This window comes from Emydura macquarii, unplaced genomic scaffold (genome assembly GCF_026122565.2).
Source record: "Emydura macquarii macquarii isolate MOO-44397 ecotype Brisbane River unplaced genomic scaffold, CSIRO-AGI_Emac_v2 contig_1230, whole genome shotgun sequence".
Taxonomy (NCBI): Eukaryota; Metazoa; Chordata; order Testudines; family Chelidae; genus Emydura; species Emydura macquarii.
In genome coordinates, this window is record NW_027131367.1 from 8,932,551 (window position 1) to 8,946,872 (window position 14,322).

Sequence of the window (14,322 nt, forward strand, 5' to 3'; positions counted from 1 at the left end):
ATTCGGCCTAGAGCAGGTCAGTAGTGACAAAAAGCCGTTACAGTCACCCAGCTGTGTAGCAGGTTGGAGAACATAAATTTAGTGGGTCTCGCTCTATTTCCCATTATGCAGCTCTCCACATCATGCCAAAATGTGGTGTACGAGGCTGTGTAACAGTAGCCCCATTGAAGTCAGTCGGAGTAGTCATGCGCTTGGTTAAGCAAGTGCCTGTGTGCTGTGCTGGATCGGGGCTTTAGTGCTCCACACTGTGTACAATCAAGCCCTATAGATATGCTCTATGACCAGAGGAGAGTGCCAAAAGCCTTGATGTGTGTGGATCCTGGGCTCTCTGTCTAGGTTTTTATCTGGGGCACATCACCCTTGCACTTAACGGTTACATATTCGACTGTTACTTCCTCTGCTGTTTAAAGATATTGGCACATACATTAAACGATCCTTCTCTAGAGAAATTATTATTTCTTATATGTTCAAGATGGGCTAGACATTTTCCGTATCATTAGGGCCAGATTCTGTCACATTTTTCACATGCTGTGTAGTACCTTACTCCTTAAAGAGGAGTCCTCGTGGAGTGAAGTACTGGAACTGTAAGGGGGCCCCCAAAACCTAGCCGCAAGAAAAATCAATATCTGCTCTGCAGAGCAAACGTTATCAAGCATAGTGCTTATTACCACGTGCGTCACATCAGTGGGACTCCTCTTTGTCATAAGCTCGGGAATAGGGGTGTGTAAAGCTGGTCCATGAACAGACAAAATGCAGATGAAGGAAGGAGTACAACAGAGAAGAAAGGTCAAGGTGAAATCAGTTAATATGACAGTTTATTAAAAACGAAGTAATTACCACAGAAGTCTTTCGGAGACTGAGTCGGTCTGATCTGGCCCTGAAATACGCCTCATCAAAGGATGCGTGGCTCCCCTTCAGCTTCTCAGAGAGGTTGCGATACAGTCGCTTAGCAGCATTCGGAGAAGATGGCCCACTGTTCTTTTTCGTCTGGGAAAGGTTTAAGTTCTGCATTTGCTGTGTCATTTTCACGTGGCAGTTCCTAGAGAGAAGGCAATGCAGCCATTTGACATGGGTTTGCTATACTACCGTGATCCGTTCAAAGCTCATCACCGTAACACACGCAGCTAAGACTTGTGCAGCGACTGACTTGCGTAAATGTAGGCCAGGCCCACACCAAGAATATTAATGGCCATATTTTAGATCATTTACATTGGTGAGTTGTTGCTCACAGAGGTAGTCCCATTGACATCAATGGGCTGGAGAGGGATATGATGCGGACACCAATGGGACCACCCCTATGAGTGCCAGCCAATGTGAGGAATAAGATCTCCAAAATTTGGGTTTGATACCTGGGGAACCGACTAAGTGAGTGACATTGGGGGGGGAGCGGAGGGAGGAAATCCAGAACAATTCTGGTAGAGAAAAAGGGAGCTCGGGTTAAATGAGAATTGGGAAGAGGGACTTATATGTATGTAAAGTGATGACGATCGTTCCTAAATTCAACCAGAGCAAATAGGGTTGCAGAATCAGGACCCATACCATTTATTGTCATAACGCTTCTTCTGCTAAACACTTTCTTATCCTCTTATTGAGGCTGCTCTTGGGGGCAAAGCAGACAGTTGGAACACAAAAGGGTCCGTTTACAAATAACCTCACACATTTCCCGGGCTAACGAGGTGCTACAGACAGACAAGGTCTGTGAATGACGAGCATATGCCCAGAGACTCAAGATAATTGGGACATGTGACAAGGAGACTGCCTCGTTAAACCAGCACACCAGTGTGTACAAACAGAAGAACAGAACTCTGTGTGAGCAGCATCCCTGCAGCTAATGAGCGAAAATTGATGCAAAGCAACGCAGGCCTTCTCAGATCTCGAGTAGCGTCTTTCATTGAGCATGATGGCCATGGAGTATAGGTTGGTGAGACTGCACAGAAGAAGTTATCTTGTTTTTTCATTATTATTTTTAGACTGTGTTTTAGTAGAGCCTAGAGGCTGGAACTGAAATGGTGGCCCCATTGCACTAAGCACTGCACCTCACTGCATCTGCACAAAACACATAGTAAGACAGTCCTTGCCCCAAAGAGCTGAGAAGGCAATGCAGCCATTTGACATGGGTTTGCTACACTAACGTGATCCGTTCAAATAGATGAGACAGAAGCAGAGATAGTGCCGTTCCCGAGGTCACACAGCAGATCAATAGCAGAGGCGGGAACAGAATCCAGGCCAGTGTCCCATTCACCAGACCAAGGAACCTGCTAACATTATACAATTTAAAAAAAAAAGTAAATAAAAACCTACATTTACCTGAAATTCTGGAATTATTTTTCTGATTTGAAGTAGAGGAAACTAGGGCTAAATGTTCCTCCTTTTTTTCTCACCCCCACCCCTCCAAATAACACACAGGAGTGGCCAGGTTTAGTAGAAGGGGGTTTCTGTCGGGGAACGGGGAGGCTGGGTTGGAAGCTCCCCTCTATCTCATCTAGCTATAGAATCACTCTTTGTGGTGCTGCAATAGTCCTTAACCGGGGCAATATCCAGTGGATCGATATATTGGAAGATCTACTCGAGTCCTAGTCCCCCATACCTTGCTACATGGGGGTATGAAGGGAGAACCCCCCCCTGAAATTTGGTCTCTACAGCACATGGGATGTGAACACCCAGCGGAGGTGCCACAAGTCTTTTTTCCCCACCCGCATGGTGGAATCACATTGGTGACATCTGGAGCACCGTGGAAGGATCTACCCCCAATGCTCCAGGAACCAGATATGGAAATTGTCAGTAAGTGCTGATTTTAACGGCAAACACACGACAGGTGCAGAGCGGGCCGCTTTGCTGAGGCAGTGATAGGCTCGATCAGGAGTTTTAGTTGAAAACATGAGCAAAGGTGCAGGCAGGGAAGTAAAACTATTTTTAAAATGGTTATCAGGGGGCGTTCACATTAACCCCCTATTTAGAATCTTTCCATTCATTCAATGAGTTTCCAATGAGCCAACATCTTAAGATAGGTTTAAAGAGATGGTTGGTTGTGGTATGTGGCCCTCATAGATCTTCATATCCCTGAGTCTGGTGTCATTAAATATTTAAAGGACACTCAGCAATTTACCAAAGATAATTTTATTCTCAGTCACCCGGAGTGATGGCAAAGATCTCCTTGTAACGCCCCCCTTGTAACCTGCTTTCCTATATTCCACAGAGCAATGGATTAAAACACAAAGGGCATCTGCTCTCACATCAGATTTACCCTGGTGAAACTCCACTGACTTCAATGTATGACTCCTCCTATACAGCCCCAGACGCCATGTGCCAATAACATGAATGGCCTTGCAAACATTCACAAAAGGTCGGACCTTGGCGTACGACTGCTGAAACGCCCCCCTGCCCCTCAACGTAATATGCTGCAGTAATTATTGCTGGGCCACAGAAGGGCTCTCTGGAGCTGTCTTTCCTGAGCCCACTGGTTCTATTTATCCAAGGGTATTTTATTGTGCCATCACTAGAACAGCTAAGGGCCTGGTCCATCTCTGCAGGGTCCTATTGAAGCCAGTGGCACAGAGCTGCTGTTCCCCCTTAAAGATGCCCAGAGGGGTGGAAATTGTGGGCCGCGGAGACGCCTTCCTACAAAGCCGCAGGTTGTGAAGGAGGGATACCTCTTTGGGAAGGGGAAGTTCAGTGGAGAAGGATGAGGCCTCCATGGCTTCTGGCTGCTTAGAGGAACCCCAACTCTTTGAAGCCTAGAGAACTGAGATGTTAATAATTATTTATATTACAGTAGGACCCAGAGTCCCCATCCAAAGCTGGAGCTCTCTTGTGCTAGGACCTGTACACGTACATAGTGAGAAGCCTAAACACTCTTGAGGATCTGGGCCTTACCATCCAAATAGACAAGACCTAGGATGAGAGGAGAAACAGAGGCACAGAGAGATAAAGTGACATGCTCACACAGTAGGTGTAGGGCAGAACCCCCAAGTCCTATCAAGTGGGCCCCACTGCCTCACAAAAGTCATCCACCGTTCCCCCCGACATGCACGCAGCACCTCCAACACTGCTAGCCGCAAAGAATTCAAAATTCACAAGACAGCCCCTCTCCAAAGAAATGGAGGGGCTTTTATTAAAAATCATGAGGTTTTAAACTATATACCTGGAGGGCGTCTATTTCTTTATGCATTGGTTTTGGAGCAGTTAGGGTATCTGCAGGTCACATTGTTAAGCTTTTCTTTGAAACTGTCCGGGCACGAAGCTGAAATATTCTTTGAAAATGAAAGCTGAAACTCTCGCAGAACCATTTGATTCCAGGAGCTGAGGCTTTAAGCAAAACACCAAAGACTATGAGACTTGCAGTAAAATCGTAAGTTGGCAACACTGTCTCCTCATCCCCACATCCCACCAGAAAACAGGAGCTCAGATAAAAGGAAGAGAGAGCATTATGGGATGCTGATGAAAAAGATAGAAAACTGGCTGCATTGATCTAACTCTGAGGACTATTTCCCCTTTACTGACTCTTTAAATCCGTAAGGCAGAGCCAGGTAGCCCTGTTCGCACTAAACGAGGACTATCCTAGAGGCAACAATTTGCTTTTTGTTCTTGCTTGTTTCGACATTTTCCACCTAAAAAAAGAGGCCATCTACACACCAGAATCCATTTGCTTTATGTGTATGGAAAACCAGAACAACAACTATCAGAAAGGATGACCATCCCCAACTATACCCTGTTAGCCAGCTCATTGGCCAGGGCATCAAATAAGGCTCCCAACTGTGGGAGAATTTCAGTCCCTTTCTTCAGAGGATGGAGTGTTCTGGTTGTGAGAATTAAACCCAACACAAATAAAACAGCTAAACCAGATGCTTGGCCCCTTTCCAGGTCCTTTTCCTGCCCTGACCCAGGATCTCTTAAGGCTGCCTACCTTCTTGCCACAGGTGTCTGTCTCTAACTGAGCTGTTTATTGGCCTTTTATCTGAGAAACAAGTGACCCGAGACCGATCACTATCACTGATCCCTGGCCTCAAAGCCATCACCTGAGAGACAGCTAATTTGTCACAGGTGGGGCTAAGTCCAGCTAAGGGCCATCACACCCTGTGACGTGGGCCCTTTATTGAATCACTTCTTAATACTGTTGGTAGTGAGGCCAGGGGAAAGTAGCACAAGGTCACTTCAGTTGGTGAGAGAGAGAAGCTGCAGAGCTCTTCTTCAGGTCTGGGAAAGGTACTCAGAGTGTCACAGCTAAATAAAAAGATCAAATATATAGTTTAGCGTAAGTAGTTAGCACTTATTCTAAGGGACAATTCAAGGTGAAGTGGCCCATTATCACCCCTGTAGTCATAGAACAAAAGGGGGTTTATGCATCCCAGATCGTTGTAATGAGCTATGAATGCAGTGTCTTTATTAAGACCATGGTTTTTAGTGTCTAGCAATGTTATGAATTTAAGCTGCCAGACTCGCCTTTTGAAAATGTGGTGCAGGTTTCTTTTGAGGATGAGGACTGATAGGTCAGATACAGAGGGATCGCTTCATGAAAAAAGTCCTCACCCACAGGTGATAGGGTGTTTTTGTCTTGTGAAAGTTCATTCGAGAGCACAGTGATTGTCTGGTTATACCCGCCTAGTTATTATTGGGGCATTTAGTGCACTGGATGAGTTACACCACCTGTTGTGAGAGGCATGTGAAGGTGCATTGGCTCTTGAAAGGTGTGTGGTGGGGGGTTTTGGTCATTGTAGCAGTGGAGAGGGGTGTCTGCAGGTTTTGCATCTTGTTGTCTTGGCAGGGTCTGCTTCCACTTTCAGTGGGTGGGTTCTGGTCAGTGGGAGGCTTGTTTCTGATGATCTTGGAGAGGTTGGGGGTTATTGGCCACTTTGCTTTGAACTGTCCCGGAGTTTAGCATAAGTAGTTAGCACATATTCTCTGTTCGATCTTGTATTTAGCTAGGACACACTTAGCATCTTTCCCAGACCTGGAGAAGAGCTTTGTGTAGTTCAAAAGCTTGTCTCTCTCAGCAACAGAAGTTGGTCCAATAAAAGATAACTACTTCACCCGCCTTGTTCTAATTACACATGGGTGTTTTTTATGATTTAGCAATAGCTGAAATACAAAATCAATATGCAGATACAAAGGCAGTATTACCCAGTAGCTAGAGCACTAAGTGGGGTTTCAGAAGACCTGGGTTATATTTTCTGCTCTGCCACTGGCCTGAGTGACACTGGGCAAGTTACTTTAACTTCTCTGTGCCTCAGTTTTCCCTGTCAGTACAATCGGGATAACGATATATGGCTCATGTGTAAAAAGCTTTGAGATCTACTCATGAACTTCATGAGTGCTATACAAGAGCTACCTATTAGTTTTTATTTATGCATATATGATAAATATACATCTTGATGACCATATAACCCCAAGGATAATTCTCTTTATCCAAGGAAAGATTGGTCAAAGAGAAAGTTGAGTAAATATAGCTGTAAAAACTGCAGTGATTCAGTGACAGCATCTTTTCTATGTGGCTACAGTACAATATCCACAAGACCCTGTCTGAGGTCATCAATGACTATATTAATGTTCAATAGGCTATTTTTATATACTAACAGAAGTACACAAAACATTGCATGAACTAAGCACACAACAGCCAAATAATAGTTGGAAATAACAATGCAAATTCATTGAAGTCCTGATCAGTATGTTAGTACAATATTTTGTAAAATGTAAAATACTGCAGAGGATTACTGCATTTCGGACAGCACAATGGGGTATATGTAATAAGGTGCTATGAGATGAAAAAAGGAAAATGTATGCTGCATATCACGGAAAACTTTCTAGTAGAGTGATCTTATTAAACTGGAGAGCTGTCTCCCAAGGGAACTGATGGAAACTAGACTAAATAAAATCACGGAACAATCCTGCATTGTGAAGGTGATGGATTTGATAATCTATGGGGTCTTTTCCATCTCTAACTCACATGATTCTGTGATTCAAAGCAACTGCAAATTCAATGATATTTGAATTGGCTGGTAGCAGTTTTATAAAATCTAAGCAATTTTATAAGAACAACTTTAGGCTCCTTTTATAAAAAATGCAGGTTAGCTTTCATAGCCATGTCAGATGACACAGCAAAACATGCATCATTCTCACCGAAGTTACACATTAGGCATATCTTTATGTTTTTAACATATGGACAACTGAAGATGTGCCACGAAGGAAATGGGTGATTGCTAGAATTAAACTGGCAGCAGTACCGTATAAAAAAAACTAACCACGTAAGTGCTAGGTGGTGTACTGGGTTGATACATTCAAGACTTTCACCTCTGGAAACCTCAGCACATATCTAGCTTTGGTCCTAAATTAAATGAGTTAGGTGATCTTTGAATAGATCTTTGTGCACAACATAATCACCATCACGATATTTGACCTAACTGGCTAACGCTTGTCATAGTCAGTCAAGTGCTACAATGACAAATGTGCTGCAGAATCGGGAGAATAGGTAGAGTTCTGCAGAGTAGCATGCAGAGCAGCTGCTCACATTATAACTGGGTGTAACCAATACTGTCGGTAGCCCACTTTTCTAAGAATTAAAAATCACAACAAAAATGCTTATGGAAAATGGTTCAATAATGACTATCTGAATCACTGGGCAAACCGTCTACTGCAGACATTTTACACTAGTAATAGCTATCACATGCAGACTCTGATTCTCATTATCACTCTCATTTAGCATGTACCAACTAAGAGAGGGAAGTCTCCCAACCCACGTTTCATACTATACACAATGGAACCTTATCTTTGTCATCAGGTTTCTGATCACACTTCTCAGCACAACTAAAGTAATCTTTCTTAACAGGTATGTGCTTTAAAAGTGAAAATTTTAGATAAAATCCATCTAAATAACCTACCCTAGAAAGCATCTTTATTTCATCTTGGGGAACAACTGATCAAATATTCACGCACACTTTCTAAAATCACATTGCAAAAGGGAAACAAATCCCTGAATTATATATAGATGTATGTCAGTTATACACATATGAACATACTGTATGCATAGGTACACTATATAAATACAAAATAGATATAGAAGTATTAACTTAGGAAGATTTGACAAAAACCATACACACAACAGATTAAAAAAAATCACACATTAGTATACATGTTTATATATTTATTTATTAAGTGGTTTCATTTCTCACCACATAGCTAGAGAACGTCTGTATTAGAGAATTAAATTCGACTCACCAGCTTAGACTGCACAATTCAGAATGGGAACAAGTTGGTAATAATTGTCCACTATCTTCATTCAATATTTCACATTGGGTTTGCTTTCTTTTCTGGTTCAGCCTCTGGACAGAACAGATGAGCCTCTTTCCTATACTGTGTGAGTGATCAAAAATGAAAGAGCTTACTACAAGCAATTACTGAAGTCCAAGATCACTGATTAAATCTCAGCGCAAAAAAAACAAAAAACAAACAAAACCAAACAAAAATAAATGCAAATTAGACAACATCTGAAGTAAAACATTTGATGCCTTAACAGACTTGCACTCTTATCACTGCAGTGATAGTAATGACTGCTATCTAAGGCTCTTGTTTCTGTAGTCAAAGATGCCATGACTTCTGTATGCTTTTAGCCTGTTGTATCTCTAAGAATTGATCAGCACAGCATGCAAGTAAAACAAGTAATCACTGCCGAGAGTAAACAAAACAGGAATTGTCATCGTCATTCAGTCTGAACAAAAAGGCATTGAGGCAGTCATCTTAAAACAATTAGTTTTAAGTTAAATCAATAAGAGAAAAATAATCAGAGCCCTATACTTTGTCCAGGAATTCATGATTGCATATGATGCACAGTTCCTTCTTTCGCCAAGCTACCAATACAGCTGTCTGCAATCATAGCAACAAAAGCAGCAACCATGTCCATAGCTCTGGGACATCTGCAAGATCATTTCAAAGCTCCCAGCATGAATAGGTTATCTTTAAAAGGTTATTAAGCCAGTTAAAAAAACATCCCAGTAAGTACAACTTTAATGATGCCTAAATTTCAATTACAACAGGTCTCCAGGAATTAATATTTAAATGCTTTTGACAATACAACCTAGTAGGAAAAAATGTCATTTTTCCAAGGGTTTAAAAAAAAAAATACAGCAGAAAATGTAAAACCTGGATCCTCTTGAACCCAGCAATACGTTGCAAAGGTCAGAGTGTGCAAAAAGTTTATCAAACCTCAGAATGCTAAAAATATGGATCTGTGTCGGAGTGAAGATAAACAAAGATGAACAGGAAAAGCACTATATATTTTTGAATTGCCTTTCTGGTTAAATTCAAACAAACTACCATGTAAGTTAAGCACCTAACAACAGAAAAAAATTAAAAGACCCTTTTGGATTCTCATTTTGGGATTTGGGATCATTAGTTGTCTATAACAGCGATTTTACTATTATTATTACTTGTATTTTCATAGCGCCAAGTAGCCCCAGTCATAAGTCAAGGATCCCGCTGTGCTAGGTGCTGTACAAACACACAACAAAGAGACAGTCCCTGCTCCAAGGAGCTTACAATCTAAGTTTAAAACAACAGATGGATACAAATAGACTAACAAGAAGGTATCAGGCAACAATGTAACAGTACCAGTCAGCATGATAGGCAGGGGTCTCAGCACACCAACAACCTACCCATGGCTTAGTTTTTTGTGGGCATCATGAAGGCACAGTGGGTTTTAGAGATCGTGATGCTGTCAGTCTGAGCCTGAAATAGCCTCCCTGCTTCAGAGGAGTAACTCAGATATGATCCTGGAAAATGCTGAGCACCCTCTGGGAGATGGTGACCACATGATTCTTACCCGCTTCAAAGGAGAGTTGAGGGTGCTCAGCTTCTTGCAGAGTGGTGTCCTCTTTACGCCAGTGTAGCTGAGAGCAGAATCTGGCCCTATACCCCTACATGCCCCTGGGTCCGTCCTTACACAGCCTGCCGCAGAACTGGCTGGGCAGCTGAATGTAACTTTGACTTCTGTGCTGAACGAGTAAGTGCCCTTGCAATAGCAAATGCTACATTTAAATGGATCAAATCACGTTGTCTTAATCTTTATAAAATCTATGTCACTACGTCTGGGCCTGCACCAAACCCTCCAGTCCAAACACTCTGAGCTCTGGGAAGTTTGAAATGTGGCTTTCGGAACTCTGCAGCCTGGGACCATCTCAGGTTATTAGTCAAAACAATGATCCTCAGAGAGGGCCAATTAATAGTGATCAGAGCCTTCACTTGACTACAGCTTCATCAGTCTGCTAGGCATAACCTGCATCCTCGTCTTTGGAAGCCTGGTGTCAGATTTCAGTAAACCTAGTGAAGCTGAGAAGAGGTCTGGACAGATGAAGGCTAACACTGGAATTATTTTTAGCACCTCTATAGGTTTGTGACGTAGAGCTGACATGGTAGCAGCTTATGTTTAACTGGTCAGAGCAGTGCAAAGTGTTCCCTGCAAAACCTTGACACTCCACAGAACTCACCTGGTTTCAGACTTTGTTCTAAGCTGGAAACCCACCTCACGTTCGTTACAAGATTGGCCAGCCGTGAATGCCTAAGATATCACATTTAGATGGTTTTGCAGCAGAACTGGGGTGAAACTTGGTGGTAGTTTTGCTTTGAGGTTTTCTGGTGCATTCAAATTCAAGACTCGTAGAAAAACCTCCTCAGATGCAAATACATCACACGTGAATGGCAACGGCAAAAAATCGTTGCATCGCTCTTTGGTCCCATTTGTCAATGATGGAGGATGGCAGAACTAGTGTGGCAAAGGAGACCTGTCAGAATGGGTATTGTTCGGAAGCATATCAGCAGGGAGACATAGGGCTAAACAAATCCCAGCGCAATAGAGATGCAAACTTGCTCACATATTCTCAAGGGGAAAACGAACATTTGCAGGAATCAGATATTTAGGAGCATCTGGGGGGAGGGGGGAGAGAGATAAATTGAAAACATGTGTGTTGTTTTGTAATTATTCAGCAGTGCCTTAATTATGTAGTGCTTCCTATTTCTCCCAAGTTTTTAATTTAGGTTTCAAATATAAAACTTAAGGACCAAATCCTCAGCTGGTGTAATTCAAAGTAAATGTAGCTACACTGATTTACACCGGCTGGGGCCGTTTACTGTGGTTTTCGAGAACATGAAAGCCTATCAAAGTTCTTTCATGGCAACACAGGTGTAGATGTTAAAAAGGAAGACCAAGAGCCTTATTTTTGGTTCAACTCACAGTTCTTTTCCAACTGGCACGTTGAACAGCAGCTTGCAGGTCTCTATATCAAAGCCAATCGCAGCTGGCTTCAAACATTTGGGTTGAGCTCTGTGAAGAGTAACTCGGTCTGATAGTGAATTAGTTCCTGAAGTTATCACAGAATGTCAGACAGCACTTCACGAGCCAGTAATTAAAAATAATGTTGACAAATATAAGGCGTCAGTAATTTCTTGTTCCAGTTTTAAATTGCTTAAAATTATTTCAGAGTGGCTTGTCCAATGTCATGCAGAAAGTCAGTGGCAGAGCTGGGTTTGGTCTCATTTAGTGTAGTAACCTATTCACATGGCTATACAGTAGGGCTGACTGGTTAACAACTATTCTGCTTCAGGAGCAATTCTGAGTTTTCAAAATATGTTTTCATTTTAATGTGGAAAAAGACCAGGGGGAGAGAGAGAGGAGGGGAAGGCCCAGATTCAAGTCCTTGCTCTTCCTGATTCAGGGAACAGAAATAACACAATGACCAATACAACTCAGATATAAAATACCACACATTGAACATGCAGAGTAAACTGTTTGTGATCCGTCCACAGAGTGAGGGAGAAGGGGAAGCATCACAAGAGCACTCATGAGTAAATTCTAACAACACACCCATCTGAGGAAGTTGAGATCTGCTCAGACATTCTGACAATCACAAAAAGTGCCAAGACTCATCCAGCAAATTATTCAGTGCCAATTATTTGCTCAGCTATAGCCATTAGCATGGCGACATGGCATTGTCTTTGCTGGGATTTTAATTTGCTCTTGCTGCCTATCCTTCAGCTAATATCCTGATTCTCCTCTTGTTACACCACAATAGTTTCTACAGATGCCTATTGTAAATTACGATGACAAGATCTCATTCCCATGAAGACTGCACATGAGAAGAATAATAGTAACAATAGCTAGGCCCTGCTTCAGCAAAGCACTTAAGCATGTACCTAATTCCTATTCAAGGCAAATGGGATTTAGGCACATGCCCAAGATTAAGTACATGCTTAAATGCTTTTCTGAAATGGGGCCTTAGTACAGCCCCAATATATATTTGCTCCCGGAGCTCTCTGGGACCAGTGAGGGGGGATTTGCCCCTGGCCCCACCCACTCTTCCTCCAGCTCTCTCCCCATTGGTGGAATTCTAGACAGCCCTCTGTGAGGTGACTGCTTCAGTCTGTTAGCAGACATCACCGCATCAGTTACACTCGGGTCACGTTTCCAAGGTTTCTCTTTGCAACTATGAGGGTTAGAAACTTACTTTTTTCTCTTCAACAAAGATCTTAGCTTCTGCAGAGTCTTCTCCTGCTCTGTGGGCCAGATGACTATATCAAATGGGCCAGACACAGGCAGATGCATCACTTAGAAGAAAATCTGAGCTATGATAGTTAGTTTAGCTTGAAAACCAAATAGACAAAAGCAAATAACGACACCTGGAGGGGTCCTTGTATCCCCGCTGGAATAAACACGTAAATATTTGATTTGGCTCCAATCAGCATTAGCCTAGGAACAGGTCTGTCTATATCTAGGTTCTTTACCTATGGAACTCTCCTATAGAGGAGAGCTCACTCCAGCTGCTTTAGGGCAAACTGAGAGTGTGATAACAATGAAATACGACTAGTCTGTTCTTGACCATTTCCTGGTGGTCCCTCCCCTTGTGGCAATATTTCTTATCCCTTCGGTTTCTCCTTTCACCTTACTGCGTGGGAATTGATCATCTTGAAGGTGGGCTACTGGATTTGGCTGCATGCCTTATCTTTGCATGATGTCTAGTATTTCTCCATATTCTTCAGAGCAGATTAGTTTCTAGAATATAAAACAAAGACTTTTTTCTTGTCCAGGCTACTTCTTTAAAAAATATTTTTCTAACATTAACTGAAATTAATGTATTGAAAACCCTTCTGGCCAGAGGAGTTTAAGTTCATTGGTCACAAGTTCAGAAACTAAGGGACATAAAGTAACATTTAGTAAAATAAGAATAAGTACGTTAAGGAGGGAACCGTGGTACACCTTCTCATGTAGGATAAGAAACATGGAATACATTATCAGGAAAGGTGATTGAATTAGAGAGTATAAATGAATTCCAGAGATACCTACATTTATTTCTGAAGTTGAAAAAAAAAAATTGAGAGGCATAGAGAGAACAGGAAGTTGGGCTTAAAATAAAACAAACAGTCAGACATGTTGGTCTGATCTGGTGCAGGAACTCACGTCTTCTTAGATTTTGGTGATTCAGACTTATATTCCATTATTTGACCTATATACACGTCAGCTAGTTAATGTTTCACCTGCCCATATTTCATACTTAATTAGTTTAGCTGAACATTTCAGCTATTCTGTTTCCACAAACTGTACTAGTTAAGCAACACACTGCAGTGGAGACGTTTTCATACCCTTCTTTCGATCACCTTGCAAGTTTAGCATGACTAATTGAGCCACTTTACATTCCAGCGGCTAACTAATTTTTCTGAAGATGTTAGTGTTGCAATGTATTTCATTTACAATGGCCTCCCTAATTTGCTGACTAAATTTACCCTACATTAGTCCCAATGTATATTATACAATAGATATTTTAGCAGCCAAACTGTATGTTTTGCCAGATACTAATTCCATTGATCAGGTTAGTACTGATTTCTTTTGTATAGGTGTAACAAATGTAGCACTTTGGTTCCCAAAATGGGAATGCTCATATTTAAAAGTGTGAAGTCTCCGACTATGGTGTGTTCCTCTCAAGGTAGCTGGGCAACACAAAATTTTTATTTCATCAATCAATAGGTGGCAGTAGTCACCCAGTTCTTCACAGGCATGATAATAGCCCATGGAACAGGAGGAAATACACATATATTGCACTGTCCTGGTCACACAATGTCCAGCTCTTAACTACCAGGCAAATTTGCACAAGATATTTCAGTAGGAAGCACTGGTATATTATAGGCCAGATCCTCCGCTAATGTAAACCGCTATAGCTCTACTGCAGTTAATGGAGCTGAACTGATTTACACCAACTATGAGTCTGGCCCTATGCACACAGAGGATGCAAAACGCTCAAAAGAGCAGCGGGGTCTGGAAACGGGAAGTGAAGTTTGGGATTAAGAAGC

At 42.1% G+C, this 14,322-nt stretch overlaps 1 protein-coding gene across 1 annotated transcript in view; it reads right to left on the reverse strand.

Annotated features, from left to right (window-relative positions):
• Nucleotides 1-14,322, reverse strand: part of ANKFN1 (ankyrin repeat and fibronectin type III domain containing 1) — a 231,438-nt gene that overhangs the window by 85,364 nt on the left and 131,752 nt on the right. Inside the window, exons 3-4 of the mRNA XM_067547819.1 lie at nt 8,209-8,343; nt 838-1,039 (exon numbers count right to left, since the gene is read on the reverse strand). Of these exons, the coding sequence (XP_067403920.1) occupies nt 838-1,023 (186 nt within the window). The 5' untranslated portion in view covers nt 1,024-1,039; nt 8,209-8,343. The remainder of the gene's footprint in view (nt 1-837; nt 1,040-8,208; nt 8,344-14,322) is intronic.